General features: G+C 48.4%; 1 protein-coding gene across 3 annotated transcripts in view; it reads right to left on the bottom strand.

Moving 5' to 3' along the window:
* The window catches only part of YPEL2 (yippee like 2), a 71,057-nt gene that overhangs the window by 24,940 nt on the left and 24,184 nt on the right, over nt 1-21,933 (bottom strand). For all 3 annotated transcript variants that reach the window (XM_003131686.6, XM_021067292.1, XM_021067291.1), the window contains exon 2: nt 21,531-21,844. In XM_003131686.6, coding sequence (XP_003131734.2) covers nt 21,531-21,647 — 117 coding nt within the window. In that variant the 5' untranslated portion in view covers nt 21,648-21,844. The remainder of the gene's footprint in view (nt 1-21,530; nt 21,845-21,933) is intronic.

The raw sequence follows: 21,933 nt of genomic DNA, 5'->3' as shown, positions 1-21,933 counted from the left end.
GGAATCTGAGCTGTCTGTAGCCATTAGCCTACGCCACAGCCACAGCAATGCCAGATCCAAGCCACGTCTTCGACCTATACCACAGTTCACGGCAACCCCCGATCCTCAACCCACTGATTGAGGCCAGGGCTTGAACCTGCATCCTCATGGATGCTAGTCAGATTCACTTCCACTGAGCCACAACAGGAACTCCTTAACCTGATTTTTCAGTTCATACTGGTGTTCCCTGAACACTCTCAATGCTTTCCTCTCCTGGAAATGCTAGTCAAACACAAGGCCTTACTTAAACAGTCAGGCTTCAGGTTGTACATACGAACTGAAGTAGGCCGATCAGTGCTCTTCTCCACTGTGGCAGATGCCCAACATCAGACTTTCCTCCTGTGATCGTATTAGCACATATCTACATTTAACCTCTGTATTCACATACCCCCAGGGACTGGGTTCGGGAGTAGAGGTATATGAAATAGCTATGAAGGAAAAGATAATTTTATTTAAAATGGTCATGGTGGGGCTTGACGAAATCACCGCCAAAGAGCTCTTATGAAAGAGACTTGAGCATACAAATGTTTGAGCATTTGCCAAAGTGCAAAAACTGGGCACGGGTGATTCTCAGTATTCCCTCTAGAAACAGAACGCGACTGGGTCAGAAGAACCAGCCTACCCACTCCTGCTGGGCAAGACTAGATCATCTGCCTCCAACCAGCATGACGTCCTTCGGCAGATCCCTGATCCTCTGCCCTGGGAGTTGCATCATCTGTGAAACGAGGGGGTTGAGTAACATTTCTTACAAGGGGGAAGATTCCACGAGTCCATATTCTCAAGAGAGCAGACATCTTGCACATTAAACACGTCTCGAACATTTCTGAGTCAGAGCGAGACCTCCTCCTCTCTTGTGTTTTTAAACTTCCTGTTTATCTGCATAAAAGGTCTGTTCTGCTCATCAGTTGATCGAATTCCTTGCTGAGAGACATCCTCAAGACAGAGACTTAAATCCCTTTCAGATATTCTGGTGCTCAACCTTCTCCCCTGGCTGCATTTCATCTTGGGAAATAACAAGCCCTGGAAAATCATCTCCCAGGCAAAAAGGCTTTGTCACACTAAAGCCGTCTACGATTTTAAAAAGGGGTCGGGTGGGTGATATCTGAACATCTGATTATAGAGCTACAGCTAGGGTCATAAGGAATCCTGTACCCCCATAATGACTAATCAACAAATATTTAATGAACAGCTGTGTCCCAGACCTTGCTCGGCACCAAGAATATGTGGTGCCAGCTCCGCCCTCAAGGGGCTTACACTCTAGCAGGCGGGAGGAAGTGGGGGTGAAGAAGACCCTGAGGACTTAGCACAGCCCCAGCACGGCCTGTCTATATGCCCATCGCTTTCCCAGGGGAGAAATAACTCAGTGGCAAGTCAGCAGTGGTTCCTGGATGTTTGCTATCTAATAAGAAAAACCGTATCTTGTATCTTCCATAGTTTTTTTTTTTTTTTTTAACTTTACATTATTTTTAATGTAATGGCATACGGAAGTTCCTGGGCTAGGGGCTGAATAGGAGCTACAGCTGCCGGTCTATGCCACAGCCACAGCAACTCCAGATCTGAACCACATCCATGACCTAAGCCACAGATCGTGGGAACACAGGATCCTTAACCCACTGACCAAGGCCAGGGATCAAATCCGCATCCTCAGAGACACCATGTTGGGTTCTTAACCTGCTGAGCCACAATGGGAACTCTTATCTTCCACAGTTTGATACCACCTCAGGCAGTATCTCAGGTATGATCTGTTTTTTAAGACAGCTGATGGGGGTAGAACCATGCCTAGAAGCCAAATCTCAAAAAAACCCCATCTCTCTTGAGCACCTACTCTGCCAGGACGCATTGTCCATTGTGCACAAAGGGTATTGCTATTACTCCCCTACCCACTGATCTTTCCTTGTTGATGGTGGTGGAGAGGGTGTGGGACTCTTAACAGGACTGGGCAGCAAATCTGAAAGCAGAACTTATTCGTTTTTAAACAAGGACCAGCCAGTTGGACCACAGAGTGGGTGTTTCCATGCAAATTCCAGCATTTTCAAGTTGCTCCATGAACTGAACCCAGCCAGGACAGCAAGCGTGTGTGTGTGTGTGTGCAACCAGCTCTTTGATTAGGTCTAGAGAGGGACTCAATTAGCATCATGGAAAACACAGCAGATTTCAGAAAGGAAAGGTCAGCCACAAGGCCTAGCATTTGCTATCAGTCATCTGCCAAGCAGGAAGTGCTACTCAGATCTATTTTTAATCATCTTCCCTAGGCAAAGGCTCCTGGGAGAAGGCAGAGGCCAGGCTTATTCCAAGAGAAACATTTAATTGCTACCTTTCTGTACACATTTGTAAAGAGTCTCTGGATACTCTGGATAGCATTTTAAATATATTCTGGAATTGACAAAGCATTAATTGAGGGAGTTCCCATTGTAGTGCAGCAGAAACGAATCCGACTAGGGTCCATGAGGATGTGGGTTCGATTCCTGGCCATGTTCAGCGGCTTAAGGATCTGGCATTGCTGTGAGCTATGGTGAAGGTCGCAGATGAGGTTCGTATCCTGTGTAGCTGTGGCTGTGGTGTAGGCTGGCAGCTCTGATCCAACCCCTAGCCTGGGAACTTCCACAGGCCGCAGGTGCAGCCCTAAAAAGCAAAAAATAAAAAATAAACATATTCTGGACACCAATTTATACACAGAGGCTCAGTTCCTGGGTCTATCACTCTGGCACCTACCTCCTAGGAGGCCACGGTTGGAGAATCCTTCTTGGGAAAGTTACCAGAGACTGTCCGGACTAACTCCATATAACGTAATCATCCTTGTAACCAGGTTCTAGATATTTCCTTTGGTTGCAAGTGAGGGGGAAGGGAGGAGAAGAGGTGAGAGTCCAGGGTACCCATTCACTTCCCAAAACAGTGAGACTGGAGAAGCTAACTGTGCAGACTTCCTGGTCACTCCCATTTTTATTTTAAGGCACCTAACACTTCAGAAAGGTAAATTTAAACAAACCAGTTCAGGAGTTCCCAACGTGGCTCAGCGGGTTATGAACCCGACTAGTAGCCATGAGGAGGCCTCACCCAGTGGGGTTAAGAAGCCGGGCATTGCCGCAAGCTGCATACGTTACAGATATGGCTCGGATCTGGGACTGCTGTGGCCTACCTAGACCCCTACCTAGCCTGCGAACCTCCATGTGTCTTGGGTGCAGCTTAAAAAGACAAAAAATAAAAATAAAAAAACCCAGTGCATCCAGCAGGAACTCATTTCCAACTCAAGATCTGAATTGGCTGAAAGAAAGGAGAAAAGTTCCATCTCTACTCACAGGGACTCAGTCGGTGCTGTGTGGCTGGGTCCACCCAGGCCCGGGAACATTTTGTCCACTGGCTTCTTCCCCCTCCCAACTCATAGCAGCCCTCGTGTCTCACTTGCGTCCAGCCCGAGGAATGAACCATCTCTGCGAGGTCTGGACAGGGAGTCTGGCACAGCCATGGCAGATTGTGCAGAAACAGAGCCTGGCTCAGGAACCCCTGCAATCTCCCAGCCCACACACTGAACACAGAGTTTCCTTGTCTCTTGACACTTACAAACTTTCAGCCTTCAATTTCCGCCCCAACGTAAAGCCTGAGCATACGTACAATTAATTGTGCCTCGGCCAAGTCAAGTTCCATTTGCCAATAAAGGACTGCGGCCAGGCAGCTAGCCACCACCCAGGGCTTGCCCGGTCAAACACAAAACTGGGGAGCTGCAGGACCCACTGTACCCCTTGACAAAGGGACAAAGGGGTCTGCTGCAGGTTTTACCCACCTCCCCACTCCCGCTCCTCCCTCCTCTTAGGAGCTTATCGGAGAGGCTGATGGGAAAGCTAAGCTGAAAGGGCACCTTGGCTGTGGGATCTTTGCCTGAGGATGTGAAATAAGAGACTGGGTATTTGGGGCAACTTAACACCAGCAGGAGCCCAGCCAGAGGGCCAGGACGAAGGGACTGAATAGAGCAGACATGTGCTTCGCAGGAGACCTAACTCCCCTGGCAGGGAGGGGGTGGCTGTCACCCCTCCCCCCCCCCGGCCTGGAACTCTGCTCTAGTGAGCAGAGGCACACATGTCCCTGGGGAAAAAAAAGGCCACTGCACAGGGTCACTCCCCCTGACCCAGTTGGACCACAAATTAAGTATGGCTTCTGAGCCCTGCTGACTCTAGCGTTCCTCTTCTTTCTGATTTCAGGAGTAAAGGGAGGTAAGCAGTAAACAGCTTAAAAAAGAATCATTCTTCTGCCTGTGAAGATGACCTGTGCTCTTCCACTGCCCCCTCCCCAGTTTTCCTGGGCTGTATGTGTCAGGAAACCCACTAATAAGCAAACAAACACCCCCCACAAAGGAAATCTGGGGTATCATGTTTAGTCCAAGTGCTAAACCCCAGGAACAGGAAGTTACCTGGAGATTTCACAGCCAGGCAGACAGCCTGGGATGGACCCAGCAAGAGGGCTGGGCTAAGCTCCTCTGCTAATTCAGAGCAAGATATGGGCCCTATGGTAGAGCACTTAGGGGCATAGACTAGGGGGTCACACCTGAATTGCAACTCTGGTTCTATCACTTTGAGCTGGGTTCTCTTGGTCAGCTCAACTTGGCTAGGCCCCCCTTTCTTCATCTGAAAATGGGAACAATAGGAGAAACGGGAACCCTCCGACACTGTTAGTGGGACTGTGTGTAGCCATTGTGGAAAACAGTATGGAGGGGCCTCAAAAAACTGAAAGGAGGAGTTCCCGTCGTGGCGCAGTGGTTAACGAATCCGACCAGGAACCATGAGGTTGTGGGTTCGATCCCTGGCCTTGCTCAGTGGGTTAACGATCCGGCATGCCGTGAGCTGTGGTGTAGGTTGCAGACGCAGCTCGGATCCCGCGTTGCTGTGGCTCTGGCGTAGGCCAGTGGCTACAGCTCCGACTGGACCCCTAGCCTGGGAACCTCCATATGCCGTGGGAGTAGCCCAAGAAATGGCAAAAAGACAAAAAACAAAACAAACAAACAAAAAAAACTGAAAGGAGAGTTGCCATAAGATCCAGCAATCCCAATCCTGGGCATATATCTGGATAAAAGGCTAACTCGAAAAGATACATGCACCCCAACATTCACAGCAGCACCATGTGCGATGGCCAAGACTTGGAAGCAACCTAAATGTCCACTGACCCATGAATAGATAAAGATGACGTGGCATATATACACATAGTGGAGTATTACTCAGCCATAAAAAAAAGAAGGAAATATTGCCATTTGCAGCAACATGGATGGATCCAAAGATTATCCTACTAAGGGAAATAAGTCAGGAAGAAAAGACAAATACCACATAACATCATCCATATGTGGAATCTGAAGTATGATACAAATGAACTTATTTACCAAACAGAAATAGACTCTCAGACACAGAAAACAAACTTATAGGTTACCAAAGGGGAAAGGGGTGGGGGGATAAATGAAGAGTTTGGGATTAGCAGATACAAAGTACTTTATATAAAAGAGATACACAACAAAGTCCGACTGTATAGCACAGGGAACTGTATTCAATATCCTGGAATAAAACTATAATGGAAAAGAAAAAATAATAATGAAAATGACAACAACAGTAATGCATCTTTCTTTTGATTGTCACAAGACAAAAGATGTTAAGTCACATAAAAAGTGCTTCATACTGTCCCTGACCACCCTTTGGACCTTCAGAGAGTGGGAAGGGCTGGATGGTAGAGAGCGGAGGGCGGGGACAGCACGTGGAGCTACTTTCCAGGTACTGAGAACATGTGTCCTAGAGCAGTGTCTCTCAAATGTTGGTTATTAGGACCATCAGAATTTCATGGGGACAGCAGGGGTACTTTTTTAAAATACAGATCCCCAGTAGGGTTGGTACTAAGGTGAGGCCAGTCAGAAAGCTAGACTTAAAGAGGCACTCACTCTGAGGTGCTGTGTCTGCACCAGTACAACCCTAAGAGTGGGCGCCTCCTTAAATCTGGGTCCTAGGTGACTTGCTTCCTTCTGCTGGTATGGGCTCTGATAAGCAGTCACATTCAGACCTACAGAATAGAAATCTCTGGAGGCAGGACCTGGAGACCAGCCTTTTTATCCCAGGTTATTCTGAGGCACTAACTCTCAGCTCTGGGAATCACTGCCCAAGAATCTCCATTTTCCAATGCCAATTTCAATTACTCTCAGGCCCTAAAAGACATGAAGATTTGCAGAAGCCACTTATTTTTCCCCCTTCACTTTTCCCTGTCCTAAACCTCAAAATTACACCAACGCTGAGTTCTCCCTTTAAATAGAAAAACTCATACATGTAGGGTTGCAACAGCCAGCTTCTGATGACTCAGGGAGCAAAACTCAAGAAGCCAGGAGGGTCACATGAGAGGGAGCACCTCACCCCGCAAACCAGATAACCCAGGTTCTGGAGAACTCTGAAAGGCCCTCTTCTCAGAGTAATGGGTGCTTGGTGTTTGCCAATGATTGATCTGGTTGCTGTTTAGCCAAAGGCATCATCAGGGAAGAGACTGAGTCTAGTTATTAATTATAGTCACTGGCTTAATTATCAGTGCTTATTAACTCTATACAATATCAACTAGTCACACAAAGCCCATGAATATACAGTCTGTAGAAGCTAGAGAGAAGCTGAGAACAGTCTGAACCAAATGCTATTACTCTCTTGCTTAAAAACTTTTAGTGGCTCCCCATAGCACAGAGCACACAGAATGGAGTCTAAACTCCTTCGCTGGGCCTTCTGGGCTCTATATGACCCTCTGCCCCGCACCTGCTGACCTCCTGCTTCCCTCACTTGCCCTCTCCATCTCCTAGCTGCGGTTCCCTCGGCTGGATCTCTTCTAGAATGTTTCTAGGCCTCTGCTCAGAACAGACTCCCCTTCTTGTTTCCTTAGTAAAACCCCCACCAGCATCCTAAATAATCACCTACTCAAAGCCTATGCTTCATTACATCTTACAAGAGTTCACTCGATCATACGCTACTTAAAGGGCAAGAAATTGTGTTCTGTCCATTTCTGCATCCCCAGGGCCTTGGACACTAGTACTCAGTAATATGCTGAAGGGTTAGTGGCAGAACCAGGCCCTAGAACAGAGGTGCTTCCTTCAATTCAGGGTTTTGAAGGTGGTGCCAATGACTCGTCAGCCACAGGGCCCCACACTGTTTTCCTGCTGAAGCGATGACATGCAACTCGGTGCACCATCTGGCTTGGTCACCTGACAGAGCCTTTGGTGGGAAGTCATGTGTGCTAGATGGTTGACATTGAACTCCGGCCTGGGCAGTGGAGCTGTCTGGTGTCCACCAGACCTTGTCATTGTCACCATCCCTACCAAAGGGAGCTGATGTGGGATGCCTCCTAAAACCACACAAACCCATTTCTCCAACATCCATTTCACAACAGTCATTCCAGTCGTGTATGTAGTCAGAGGTCAGTAAACGATGCACTAGGGCCAGACAAGGCCTCTCACCTGTTTGGTATAGAAAGGGTTACTGGAACACAGCCATGCTCATTTGCTTAGGTATTCTCTGTGGCTGCAGAGTGGAGACCATATGGCCAGGAAAAGCTTAACTATTTACTAGCTGGCCTTTACAGAAAAAGTTTTGCTCACCCCGATCTTAGCTGAAAGAACTGGGAATAAGGACTCCAAACAGCCCTTCCCTTCTACCAAGAGACTGGCTGCCCCCACTCTTGAAGTCAGTGGACCAACTGGCTTCTGCATGATGTCATCTCCTATTTTAGCGCTGGTTACAGGCCTGGGATTCAGGAGGAGATCCTGCCTACCCGAGACACGCAGGGGCCTGGAACACCTAAGCACGTGGCCTCGCCTGTAATCGCGCTTAAAAATGTTTATTAAAGAAACAAACAAACACAGCTAGACTGTGCCTTCCGCAGACTGGCTGGGAAGTCAGCTAGTCTGTGCCCTGAACAAAAGTCCATCCTGTCAGTTTCAAGGTGACCGGTCACACAGGTGCTTGGCAGCAGCCTGGTGACCTAGATTTGTCAGACCTTATCTTATCGGCTTTCCTTCCTTAGCCAACACCTGCCCCACGGGACCCCGGGCAGACTGGCCTGTTGTTTTTATAGAGGAGACAGACTGGGAGGGGCTTTCGTCCCCCACAGATGCACTTTGCTTTTTTTCCTTTCCCCTGCTAAGGGGAGGGTCAAGAAACACAGAGACTTGGAGCTTAAAGAAGCTCCACGAAGCAGGGTTTTTCTCACTTCCTCTCTTCTTAGGTTTCCTGGGTGACCATGTTTGGGGTGAACCTTAAAGGACTCCTCGAGGTTCTACCTGTCCTCTGGAACACTGGGCAAGCGAGGGGGAGGGACCGGCTGTGGGAAAAGCAAAAGCCAGCAAAGCAGCCACCACCCAATGGTGAGAAGCCTGGTCTGAAGAGCAGACATTCCTTCAAAGACACATCAGAGAACAGCGAGTCTGATTCACTGGCCCCCTTGAGCTCTGAGAGCCCAGCTGGCAGTTTCACAGCTGGGGCTGACACGGCAGGAGAGGGCAGAGGCAGTGGGGGGGAACGCTGCACACATCTGGGCATCTCATGTGATAAACGCCAGGCAAATCGGAGAGAAAGCAGTATGGAAATGTTGACTTCTCAGCTGCCCCAGACAACCCTGGGTACCAGGCTCTGGATGGAGCCCCCCACTTGTGCTGCCACTGGCTGCTTCTAAGATGGGGGGGTGCTTTACAGGAACCAAAGGATTCTGGGTACAAGCTGGGTGAGGGCAAGGCACACATCTGTTTGCCCATGTATCCCCAATATCTTACAGGTAAGAGGAGCTCCCTGAACATGGAACTGACAGCTTAATGCAGGAGGATTCAGACCAGGATCTTCTCTTTTGGCAAAGAAATGCCTTCTCCCCACCCCACCCCCGCCCCCTCATTTATCTGTTAGAGTTGAAGTTACAGTGAATGCTCTTGGTGGGACCAGTCCTAACAGGGAAGAAAAGGAATTTCCCAGATCCCCCCCCCCCCAAAGATAGACAATTTTCCTTTTGACAATCATAACAATGTCCCTTCAAAGACCCAAAGGTGTCAGGGCTGAGGGGGAGGCGGGAGCCAGTGCCACCTGCTCTGCCTCTTGACCTCACTGTGGTCTGGAGGGGAGGGAGTTTATGGACTGATTAGATGTTGTTGTTTTTAGCAGCAGCTGGCGGAGCTGTCTCCTCCTCTCTTGCTCTCCTCCCTCTCTGCCCTCCTCCTCCCTGAGTCACAGTCCAGCTACCAGCAATAGGCAGGCAGGGAAGCAGAGAGCTAAGGTTCTCCTTGGCTAAGCAGCTCTGACCCCAGAGACAATATTCTGGGTCACCGGGTCAAACCCTCCCCTCAGGAGCTGGCTGAGTGCTTTAGAAACAAAGGTATCAGACAGAGGTTCTTTTTTGGTTTGGTTTTTTATTCTACTTTTATTTTTAAAATTTTTTTGTCTTTTTAGGGCTGCACCTGTGGCATATGAAGTTCCCAGGCTAGGGGTCAAATTGGAGCTGCCGCTGCTGGCCTACCAATCCGAGCCATGCCAGATCCTTAACCCACTAGGCGGGGCCAGGGATCGAACCCGCATTCTCATGGATACTAGCTGGGTTCATTCCCACTGGTTTTATTTTTTAAAGATAAGAGAAATGGCGTCATTCAAAAGAACCTTGCCCCATCCCCACCGCAAAGCATCACAAGGTGAACCAAAGAGACAAGCTTTTCTCAGCTACTGCTCCAGCACTCCAGAATCCTCCTCCAGCTGCCTGGGCTGCTGTGGTCAAGGTACTTTGAGGTCTCACTCTGCACAAGTTGACGTGTGGTTCAGAGGCAAAAATAAACCATAAGAAGGGAAGAGGGCAGGGGCAGACTTTTCCTTTTAAATTCCAGAGAGGCCTCCCAGCTACTGGCAGGTAAGGCCCCCCGAGAGCAGAATGGAAGCTGCTGCTGCTGTTCTTTAATTACCTCCAGAGACCTGCTGGTCCTTCTGGAATTACTATAAGGAACAAGAAACTGAACAGAGGTCTCAGAAGACCGTGGTACCTACGCTATAGCTAAAGGCTATCCCTGAGACTCAAAAAAGGAAGAAGTAAATAATATACCAGAACTGTTACGGCTGCCAGGGCCTGGTTGTGTTTGAGCACCACTTTCTGTTTAGTTTTGCTTCATGATATTCAGAGATAACATTTTTTTTTTTTTTTTGTCTTTTTAGGGCCACACCCGCAGCATATGGAGGTTCCCAGGCTAGGGGTCTAATCGGAGCTGAAGCCGCTGGCCTACGCCAGAGCCACAGCAATGCAGGATCTGAACCGCATCTGCAACCCACACCACAGCTCATGGCAACGCCAGATCCTTAACCCACTGAGAGAGGCCAGGGACCGAACCCGCAACCTCATGGTTCCTAGTCAGATTCATTAACCACTGAGCCACGAAGGGAACTCCAGAGAAAACAACATTTATGGAGCATGTACTTTGCAGTAGGCACTATGATACGTACTTTATACAGATTACTGTACTTGATTGCCATAAAAATCTTACCGGTATCTAAGATGACTATTATTCCATTTCCCCAAGTAGGGCACAAAGACATCAAGAGATTACTTAACTTGCATAACTCCTGGGGCACGAAGGCAGGGTTGGAGCCCAGGTATTCTGATACTGAGTTATGTTGCCTTGTGTCATCTTTTGCTGCTCTCCTGGAATCTGAGGATGGGGGAAGTGGAAGGAAGCTTTGCTGACAGTCTCACTGACTGTCTCATTTGGAGGGAGACGAAAGGGACCGCCTGAGAGTGCGAAAGTCTTGCCCGAGATCACACAGTTTGAAACTTTCATTCCCCTGCTGCCAGCCCTCCCCTCCAGGGCTGCCTCCAGCATTTTTAAGCACCTGTCATGTGCAAGGCAGTAGGTGAGGTGACAGGGAGGAGGTGGCAAAGTACAAAGTCAAAAGGCACTCGGGTTTCTCGGAGGCCTTGGTTTCCTAATCTGTAAAATGAGGAGCAGAGCTAGAAAAATGCAGGTTTAAAGGCTCCTTGCAGCTCTAAAAAAATTCAGAGCATCCATGACTCTAGGTCATTTAGAATCTTATTAGGAAACAATTATACCTTATACATAATACATTACGGATTATACGATTATACATTAAAGTCCATGTAACCACAATAACACAGACCGTGTTATTATCAGACAGTCATGACTAATTTGCCAAATGAACAACCAGGCAGGGAGGGCTGCAGACATTCAGTGGAGGGAGAGAATCCTACTAGCCCAGGAAGACCTCCCAGAACATACATGGATGGGTGAAGAAAAGGGAGAGCCTGGTCTTCAAAAATGGGTAGAAAGGGAAGAGAGAAAAAAAGACTCTTCAGGCAAGAGACATGATAGGAAGGGAGAAAGGGTAGGGTTTACCATCAATATTACTGAGATCCAGAAAACAGTCGAGGCCAAAAGGAACTGCCTAGCTCAAGCCAGGATAAAGAGAACACAGACCTATAAACCGCGTGGCTTCTTGGTACTCCATGGCCTTAGATAAGTCACTTAATCCCCACCCTGAAATAGTCCTGAACTCATAGATCTTCAATACATAGTAGATCATAGCAGCTGTGGAGACTTTTCCTCCTGTGTTTTCCATGGCACCAACACCACCTCACCTGCTGTCCACGATGAGCCTACATTCCTATGTACCCCAAAGATCACAGGCTCTCTGAGTGTTAGGAATCATGCTGGCTTCTCCCTCTCCCTAGCACCCAGCCTAGGGGGTGGCATGTTGTTTGAGACACACACAAAAATATCACTGAATCGATATGTGATGGTATATTCTGGTCAGACCCCCACATACAAACAGCCGAAGCCATCATGGTACCGCACTACCATTCCAGAGACCTAGGGAGTACTGGTGCTCAAATAAAAACATAGGGCCCGTCGTGGCGAAGTGGTTAACGAATCCGACTAGGAACCATGAGGTTGCGGGTTCGGTCCCTGCCCCTGCTCAACGATCCGGCGTTGCCGTGAGCTGCAGTGTAGGTTGCAGACGCGGCTCGGATCCCGAGTTGCTGTGGCTCTGGCGCGTTGCTGTGGCTCTGGCATAGGCCAGTGGCTACAGCTCCGACTGGACCCCTAGCCTGGGAACCTCCATATGCCACGGGAGCGGCCCAAGAAATGGCAAAAAGACACACACACACACACACACACACACACACACACACACACACAAAATAGGGCCAGGGCTCCTGCATCTTGCTTCCCAGGGGGGACACTCTGCTGAAAAGAGCTTGGATTTTCAGAAGGAACACCAGCTTGCAGTCACCAGCGTCCTTGCTGAATGCCGAGACGTGAATGTACAAACCCATCTTTGGCCTGGAAGCTTCCAGGCATTTGCCAACCACAGAGTTACTTTTCAGGGTATGCCTCATAGCTCAAGTCAACATTTCCTTTTGGTATTTCAAGCAACCACACAGAAAGGGCCACAGTTGAGCAGATGTGTGCTCCAGCTGCCTGCAGTCTGCAGCAAACAACACAATTGATTCACTAGACTTGGTCCCGAGCAGCAACTGTGATAGTATATTGGTGACCAATTCTACTTATGCCTAGATCATGAATTTCTCACAAGATGGGACAGGTCTGCCTCCCATCCAAAGAGTGTGACTTCCTGAACTCAACTGCTCTTGTTCATGGCTTTAAGTGATAGAGGGCATGTTTCTAAGCCCTAGAATGCTTGGAGTTCTTTCCCAAGCAGCGGTCAACAAGTCTGCACTGCAGGATCACCATGTGCCTGGAACACCTGCCTATCACCGCAGTGCACAGACACTGTTCCTCATTTCCAGTCTCTTCCTTGGCAGTTCACCCACCACACCATGACATCTGCCACCTGAAAGCAAAGCTCTGGTCATGTCGTTGCTTGTTCCAAAGTCCTCAGTGGCACCCAACTGCCGGCAGGATAAAGTCTGAATTTCTATTCTCCCGACAGCCTGGCTGCTCTTTCCATCAGTTTTCACAACGTTCCTCGATTTAACCCCAAAGAACGTTCCTGGCCTCCCCTTCTTTATGATGCTCTTTTGACCTGCCGCTCCCCATCCATTTCTACATGTTTAGGTTCTTCCTTCAAGGTTCATTTCAGGGTCACTTCCACCTTCCCAGAACTTTTAAGGAGCTCTGGTTGTGATGTGGTAGAAACAAAACTGACCTGTATCCATGAGGATGCGGTTGGATCCCTGGCCTTGCTTAGAGGGTCGGGGATCTGGTGTGGCAGCGACGGTGGTATAAGCCAGCAGCTGCAGCTCCGATGTGACCCCTCGCCTGGGAACTTCCATGTGTCGTGAGTGCAGCCCTAAAAAAGCAAAAATAAAATAATAAAAGAAAATACCTTCCCAGAACTTCTGTTTCTAAACAGATGGATCCTAAGGGGTTTTAGATCAACAATCTTTTGAGAACCTAATGAAATCCATGAACCCCTCCTTAGAAAAATATACATACACATGGAATTAAACATACAATTTCAGGGATCCCCTGAAGCTAGCCTATGGACCCCAGATGAAGAGCCATTTATTCTGCCTCTATCTTAGAGTACTAATAATTGTTTACTCGGATAGTCAGTGAGCATTTACCAGTCTTCAGGAGCTATGACAAGTGCTAGAGACACAAAGAGGACGTCACAATCATCTTCCCAAGTAGCTCACAGGCTGACGGAAGACATACATTCATTGCTACCCTGTGATAAATGCTTTAAGGTAAACAAAAGATGAAGTAGAGTCATCCCACTGTATCCACCTCCCAGAATCCACCTCCAATACCAGAATTCGAGACTCTTCAAGTCTCCTACATAAAATGGCACAGTACGTGCATAGAAACCACTGTGTGTGAAATCATTTCTAGATGACTTTTAACTCCTCATACACAATGTAAATGTTACATAAACAGCTGCCAGCATGCAGGCGGCAAATTCAAGTTTGGCTTTTTGGAACTTTCTGGAATTTTTTTTTCCCCTGGCTGTTTTCGATCCACTGTTGGTTGAATCCTTGGATGTGGGACCATGGATACAGAGGGTCGAATTGCACATGTTTCATGAAGGGACGATTTCTGGGGGACTGGCCAAAACGGCAGAGCAGGAAGACCCTGAGCTCACCTCCCTCAGCCAGGACACCAAAATTACAACTATTTATAGTCAGCCTTAACGACCTGGGGAATAACTTGAAGACCAGCAGAACAGATAACCTATAACTGAAGATATAAAGAAGGAAGCACAATCAGATGGGACCTAATGGTTGACCCATAAGAAAGCATCCTTATGAGTCCTTCACCAGGGAACCCTACAGCTGTGGGAACTCACACCATTCACCCCATAGAGACACGCTATGTGAGTGAGCAGCATCTCCTTTCTCTGAAGACTCAGGCTGGAACCTACAATAAAGAGCCTGTACACCAAGGCCTTGGAAACCAAGCCGAACACTGGCTCTCTGATGAAAGTGACTGCGGACACGTTGTGTCTATAGAAGTCGACTGGCTCCCTGCTCTGGATGACTAGCTTTCAAATTCAGAAACAAAGAGTAGGGTTTTGTGGCACAATATGGACAGTAAAATGGCCATTTACCCACCGTAATAATGGTTTCTTGGAAACCATTTGGATCGTGTTGATCTACCTAGTTTAAATTTGTTGTAGCATCTCAGGATCTACACATATGTGAAGATTTTGTGTTAAATTTATCCTAAAGAAAAAAGGAGGGCGTTCCTGCTGTGGTGCAGTGGGTTAAGGATCCGGCATGGCCATAGCTATGGCATAGATTGCAGCTGCAGCTCAGGAACTTCCATTTGCTGCCAAAAACAAAAAAAAAAAACAAAAAAACAAAACAAACAAACAAAAAAACCAGCCAAGAAAAAAAGGAGAAGGGATGACTTACGAACCTATTATTTCCCAAACTAGAGAGAAAGTTTTGAGGATAAATTTCTTGAGGGCAATATTCTTTTTTTTTTTTTTTTCTTTTTTCTACTTCTTTGGGCCGCTCCCACGGCATATGGAGGTTCCCAGGCTAGGGATTGAATCAGAGCCGTAGCTACCGGCCTACGCCAGAGCCACAGCAACGCGGGATCCGAGCCGCGTCTGCAACCTACACCACAGCTCACGGCAACGCCGGATCGTTAACCCACTGAGCAAGGGCAGGGACCGAACCCGCAACCTCATGGTTCCTAGACAGATTCATTAACCACTGCGCCACGACAGGAACTCCTTGAGGGTAATATTCTAATATCATAATATCCAGTATAGTGCCCCCATCCCCCATACATACGTACTCACAGTGTGTATATGGTACTTGTACAATGATAGAACGGAGCCAATGAGACAAAAGAGCACATGATGGGCACAGTCCCCACTGCCACCACCCACGAGGCAGTGTGTGATACCCACAGAACCAGAGGCCTCTGAGATCTAGTTAAAGTGGTCCCAACTTTGAATAACTATGCTATATAAATTATACCAGCCTAAATGATGGCTTATCTCACTGACTTGATTCAATCTCAGTCCCCAGGGGGAGAAGATAACATAAGCTTCTTTTCACCAAGAAACACTACAGCCTCAACATATTCCTCTCTGCGGGGCACTGCTATATAGACATGGTTCACCTGTCACCCCTCCTGGCTGGCCAACAGATCGCTCATTTGCATACCTCCAGAACTAACACTTCATTAGCAGGACATTAGGGCTTTCAAAGATCAAATAGTTGGGGGAAAAGAAGTAAGTAATTTCAGGTTGGATATGCACTTTTCTTTAAGAAAAGCTAAATTGATTGACTGTGTTTTTAAACTGGGCTTATTGGCTTCTGTTGGAACTCTTCCATAATTTATCACTTCTGCCTTTACTGCGTCTCAGAAATGCTCTTTAGGCAACAGACAAACACACAATAGTGTTTTCCAAACACTGCAAAAGAAGCAAAGGCACCCACTATGATATACGTCCTACAGTGATGGCTGTTGTTAACTTTTTGTTTCTTAAAACTCATCAATCACTCTCATCCTGGGTCCCCACTATTTAGAAACAAAAAAGGTCACTTTTAATGAGACAGACATTTATAGGTTTACATGCAATCTGGCTTTTCCCCCTCCTGCTAGAATAGAAATACTAATTTTACTGAATTCTGCTTTTTGTAAAAATGATCATCATCCACCAGATACGAAAACACCCCTCGGTTAATAAAATGACTGTGTAACATATATTTTGATGTGCTCACAGAACTGTCTTTAGCAGCCACATCTTACTGTATATGTTCTTTAGGAATTGCACTGCTTAGTGTGATGCCGTGGTCACTGACACAACTAATACAATCTGAGGCTCACTGTAACCTTTTTCCAGGGCACCTGGAGAAAAAGAAATTCCGTTCCCGTGTTTATCTTTTACGTGACTTTTTCAGGACATTAAAACTTGCACTAATATTTTGGAGAGTTAGTTTTAAGGCACGTTAAAGATAAGCTGGTGGGTGGCAGGAATGAAGATGAGCAAATCCCTATCAGGTAGAGGTGACAGGCCAGGACAGTGTCCCCTCTTTGTCCACAGCCTCTAGGTCATCGTGCTGGGGGTACAAGTTTTCTCGAGAGTCATGGGGCAGAACACTCGTGCTCAGAAGCGGAGGTGAGAGGCCGAGCGAGGGCAGAGGGGGCGCGCTCTCAGATCAACACAAGCCTTCAGGCTTCAGAGCGGCTTTCTGATCATCGTTTTTCTCAAAGCACTGCTGCAGCTGATGTCTAGGCAGGAAGGGAAAGCCAAAATGCCACCACGGTAATCCCAACGGAACCCCACAGGGAACAAAAAGAACCTGCCTCCTTGTTGGGCTGCAGCCTCAAAAGGAGGCCCAGGAGTTCCCGTCGTGGCGCAGTGGTTAGCGAATCCGACTAGGAACCATGAGGTTGCGGGTTCGGTCCCTGCCCTTGCTCAGTGGGTTAACGATCCAGCGTTGCCGTGAGCTGTGGTGTAGGTTGCAGACGCGGCTCGGATCCCGCGTTGCTGTGGCTCTGGCGTAGGCCGGTGGCTACAGCTCCGATTCATCCCTAGCCTGGAACCTCCATATGCCGCGGAGCGGCCCAAGAAATAGCAACAACAACAAAGACAAAAAGACAAAAAAAAAAAAAAAAAAAAAAAAAAAAAAAGTAAAAAAAAAAAAAAAAAAAAAAAAAAAAAAAAGGAGGCCCAGCTCTTCACACAGCTCGGTTGAGGGGTGTGAGGTAGAGACGCCCGGCCTGGAGGCTGTGGAACCTCAGGTTAGTCAGAGTTGCCCACTCTGAGGCCTCCGACCCTTGAAGGCCCCTGGGGCACTGAGAGCAGCCTGTGTCTGGAAAAGGAAGCCAGCATCCCCAGAGGGGGTTCATGATAGATTTGTCAACTCACCACTCGTCAAAGGCCTGCTTGCCATGCCACCAAAGGGCTTAGCAGGACGGGGACAAGGGAAGGAGTACAGACAGAAAGGTTTTTGTGGAAAATCTTGTGAAGATCCAGATAGCATCCCCTGAAATGAGCATGTAGATGGTTCTCACTGGGGGCAGCTAATGGTTCCCGTGGAAATTATTATTTTTTATAACCCAAGTATATTTTTATACTGAGACTTGCACCATTAAGTGAGAAACAACAGCATGAGCCATTCCTCGTGCCAACTCAAAATACCTCTGCGTGCAAACACTTCAGTATTTAGACCACAACACCCCCCGCCCCCCAAGAAAGAGATTGTGGGAGGCCTCAGCACATTCCCTAGATAGTTCTGTCATCAATTCAAAAAGCACCCCCTCCCCGCACCCTCTAGCGTCCTACAAAGCAAATGCTGTTACCTTTCTGCCAACACACCCTGCTTGGCTGTCCTTCTCTTCCATGGCCTTATCCTCTTTAAATCCAGCCCCTGTGCTCCAGGTCCTAAAGTGAAACTGTCTTGGCTAAACTAAATTTGCTTAGTATCAGGCAGTAACAATCCCCTCTGCCCCCAGCTCCTTGCTTTTTTTTTTTTTTTTTTTTTTTTTTTTTTGCCATCAAGGCCAAGGGAAGCAAAAGGTCTACTTTATATGTGCATAGAGCTTTGTGACTTGCAAACCACCCACACGTCCATGAGCTCATCCAGCCTCATAACAACCCAGTGAGGTAAACCTGCTCCCCCCACCACCCCCCACCCCACTCAAATAAGACAGACCTACCTCCTAGGACTGCTTGGGCAATGGCACACGGGAAGCACACAATCAGTGGAACTACTAGTCATTAGACACAGCACATACTACCTTATTCATTTTATTAGTGAGAAACTGAGACTCAAAAGGTTGGACAGCGGATCCCAGGCATCCAGGCCTCTAAGAATCTCGAGCAAGCCGAGAGGATGGAAAGCCTAGTCCAGGAGGCTTCCCACCGCCGTATCAGTACAGACGCTAATTGTTTAAGACTTTGCAACTGCACATTTCCACGGAGGCTTAGCCACGAGGATAAGGGTGCCTGAAGTCCGGATTCTGTTCCCAGTTCTCTGATGGTCATGTCCTCTGAGCTTTCGTTCTCTGGACTTTTGTGTCGCCTTCTCCATAATGAAGGCAGACTCACTTTAAAAACAAAACAAAAAAAAGCCCCCAAAACCAAACAATGGAATGTCAAGCTTCCATATGAAAGGCTCTGTTACAAACACAAAGTATCATTTAATTACACTGCTGCTCCAGTTAGCTGCTTCCCAGCTCCTGACTCCCACTGGGTGGATTCTGAAACCGCATAGGAGATTATGTCAAGAGGGGAGAACAGGAGAAACATTCTCTCCCTGAACTTTCTTAAATGGAAGAGAGAAACAAAATGAAAAGAAAGGCCTATTTTCCAAGGAGGGGGGGCTGGGCCAGTGATCTTTCCATTAAGCGGACCTGCATAAGAATCTATAGATTATTTAACGCCGGGGGTGGCTGTGGAATGAAATAAAGGAATCTTTGTGCAATGCCAGCCACCGTTCCCTCACTCTTTCCCCACAGTCAGGCATTTAACCCAACTCTTTAAATCATCAAGCTCTAATGCACCCCATCTGTGCACCCGTTATAGCCCATGAAATTGAAGCCCATGCTGACTTTGGCCTGGACTTGTGAAGGAGCCTCTCTGCCCCAGAAGGGGCAGGAAGGAGCAGCCCATGAGGCCAACCATCTTTTTTTGCTTGTCACTCGTCCTCTCCCAAGGCTCAAGAGCCAATTGTTTATTTGATCACTTGCTTGCCTGGGTCAGGTTTTCGTAGGACTTGGCCCCAGGAGGACAAGGATGCGTAAGAGCTCCTGGGAGAGAGGAAGGAGGTCGAGAAAAAGGGACGCTTTTGGCACAGGGGCCTGCGATGCCCTCCCTGCACATTCAGGACCGGTGCCTACTTCCCAAGTGGTTGGAACATAAGGCAAGGAAACAGCAGGGGCCCGAATGCAAAAGCTCATCCAAGGCCCTGTACACCAGACCAAAGAGGCAAGACACCAACTCCGAAGGCCATCCCCATCCCCATATAGTCTCTTCTGCCCATCTTCCAAGGCCCAGCTCAAATACCACCTCTTTCGGAAACCCCCCTTTTTTTTTTCCCTGTCTTTTCTAGGGCCACTCCTGTGGCATATGGAGGTTCCCAGGCTAGGGGTCGAATCGGAGCTGTAGCCTCCAGCCTACACCAGAGCCACAGCAATGCAGGATCCAAGCCGCATCTGCGACCTACACCACAGCTCATGGCAACGGCAGATCCTTAACCCACCGAGAAAGGCCAGGGATCGAACCTGCAACCTCATGGTTCCTAGCCAGATTTGTTAACCACTGCGCCATGACGGGAACTCTGGGAAACCCTTCTTGGAGACACTCAAAGTCACGGCCATCTCTTCATTGAGAACTCAAGATCGGATTCTTAGACAACCTGTATGAGTCTCAACTTCTCCACCCATATAATAGAGAACTAGCATCACTTACTTTAAAGGCGTCTTACGAGGGTTAAGTGAGATAATACTTCGAAAGTGTTAGGTAGCCGCTTTTGAGGACACAGCAGGCGCCTAGTTTATTGTTACCTCCATTTCTTAGGATACATGGATAGCACTTCTTCCTGCTATTAAAAAAATGTCTTGGCTTCCACTTTCTCGGAAGATTTCCAGAAACGGGACAACTCACATTTCCCCTCCAAAACTCACATTTGCAGGCCCCCTTCCAAAGCAAAGAGGGCTGACTCCTCTCTCCCCTCACTGACACAGCCTCCCCACATCCAAACGTCCAGACTCAAAGGGTTCCCAGCAGATTCAAGAGAAATCTGAGACAAGATGAGTTAGTTGGTAGGAAAGGAAGCCGGGGGGCTGGCTGGAGCACAAACAGCATAGAGGAGAATTTTAGCAGAAACCTAGAGAAGGGAAAGTGGGCCAGAGGCCAAGGCTCTGAGGGCTCTCGGGTTCAAGCTCTGTGGTAACCCTAGAACCCTGGAAGAGGCCGAGAAGGAGGAGTTCCATCCGCCGTCCTGATTTGAGACTCCCCACTCCCCCAAGTGCTTGTTCAAGCAGCCCTCTCCACTTCCTGTCAAACCAGCCAGCTGGACAGGACTGTCCTGAAACGGTGGATTCCCTCCTCCCTCTCGGGCTGGAGTGACCCGGCCAGAGGCAGGGGAGGTCAAGCCACCTTTTCTAGCCGTTCTTGTCAACAGATCGAGAAGACTTTTTTGGTTTAACTTGGTCAGAGCCTGCATAAAGGTTTGTTTCTTTCCTTTTTTTAACGGCATGAGGCGCAGGTTCGGATGAAGGATGCTTCTGAAAGAGCAAAGGCCCCCGTGAGCTCTTTCTCCCTTGCACACAGCCTCGTAAAGCTGATTCTCCTCCTTGGGAACTTAGCGCCAGGCAGGCGGTAGCCCCCCTGAGAATGCTGCCTGAAGGAACCGGTGCCTGGATTGTCCCACTCGGGCATCAGGTTTATTTATTTACTAATAACCCCTCACCCCAAATTGAGGACACAGTTGGCTCTTCAGGGAAAATAGGGCCCCGCTATTTCTTCTGCTTGTGACTAAATGTCATGCCACGTGAACTCATGGAGAAGTCCCCAAAGGTCCCCACAAGCCAGTGGGTCAGCTCTGCACCAAGCCACTTATGGTCCCTTCCAAAGGCCATCCATTTAGTAAATAAATCATCTGGTAACTTTCCGTGGGGGCTGCAAAAGCAATATATCCCCTCTCTCATGTCAGCCAATAACCCCTCCTACAAGATCCCACCGTTCTTAGAACTCCTTTGCAGACAGGCGGCCCCTGACACCACACTCACCGGCCAACCCAGGCCACGCGAGCTGAGCGCATGGCTCCAATCAGCCCTCAGCTCTTGCTTCTCCCCTCCAGCCTGCGAGCCACCAATCCCCACAGCCTCCAACAGGGATGACATCTACTTTCCAAAGGGACAAACTGAACTCCCGTACACTCTCCCTCCAACTCCAAGTTATTTCTCAGTTGAGTGAGACAGCCATGAGGGTCAGCCCCCCTTCCCCGGACCAAAAATGGGAGGACAAATGCCCCAGGCCCTTTGGGAGAGTTTGTGAACATCTGCAAACCCAAGAGCCAGAAGGTACCTTGGAAATAAGTTCATCATGATTGGCCAAGTGGGCTCTGCAGTGAATGCAGCTGTAGGTCCGGTGGCATGAGGGCAGATATGCCTGGAAAGTCTTGGATCTTGTCATCTTCACCATTGGTGCTGCTGAGCGTGGGGTGAACTCCGGGGCAGCCCACGAGGCACTCCCACAGGATGGGTCGCACGGGAAACACCGGAAGACACAGGTAAAGGCCGTGGTTTGGCAGGGGGTGGGTGTGGGGCAGGCTCCACACGCTGGTGATGTCTTCAGAGGAAGGACCCTCAAGCAGAGGTCGAGGGCTGGTTCTCAGCAGCCTGCAGTGCCAAGATAAGGGACTATGATTAGCTGATCTTCCTACAAAGCAAGCTGAGTCCAACTGCCACCCAAGAGGGAGAGGAGTCTT

This window comes from Sus scrofa, chromosome 12, assembly GCF_000003025.6.
Source record: "Sus scrofa isolate TJ Tabasco breed Duroc chromosome 12, Sscrofa11.1, whole genome shotgun sequence".
NCBI lineage: Eukaryota > Metazoa > Chordata > Mammalia > Artiodactyla > Suidae > Sus > Sus scrofa.
This window is presented reverse-complemented; position numbering and strand designations above follow the sequence as displayed.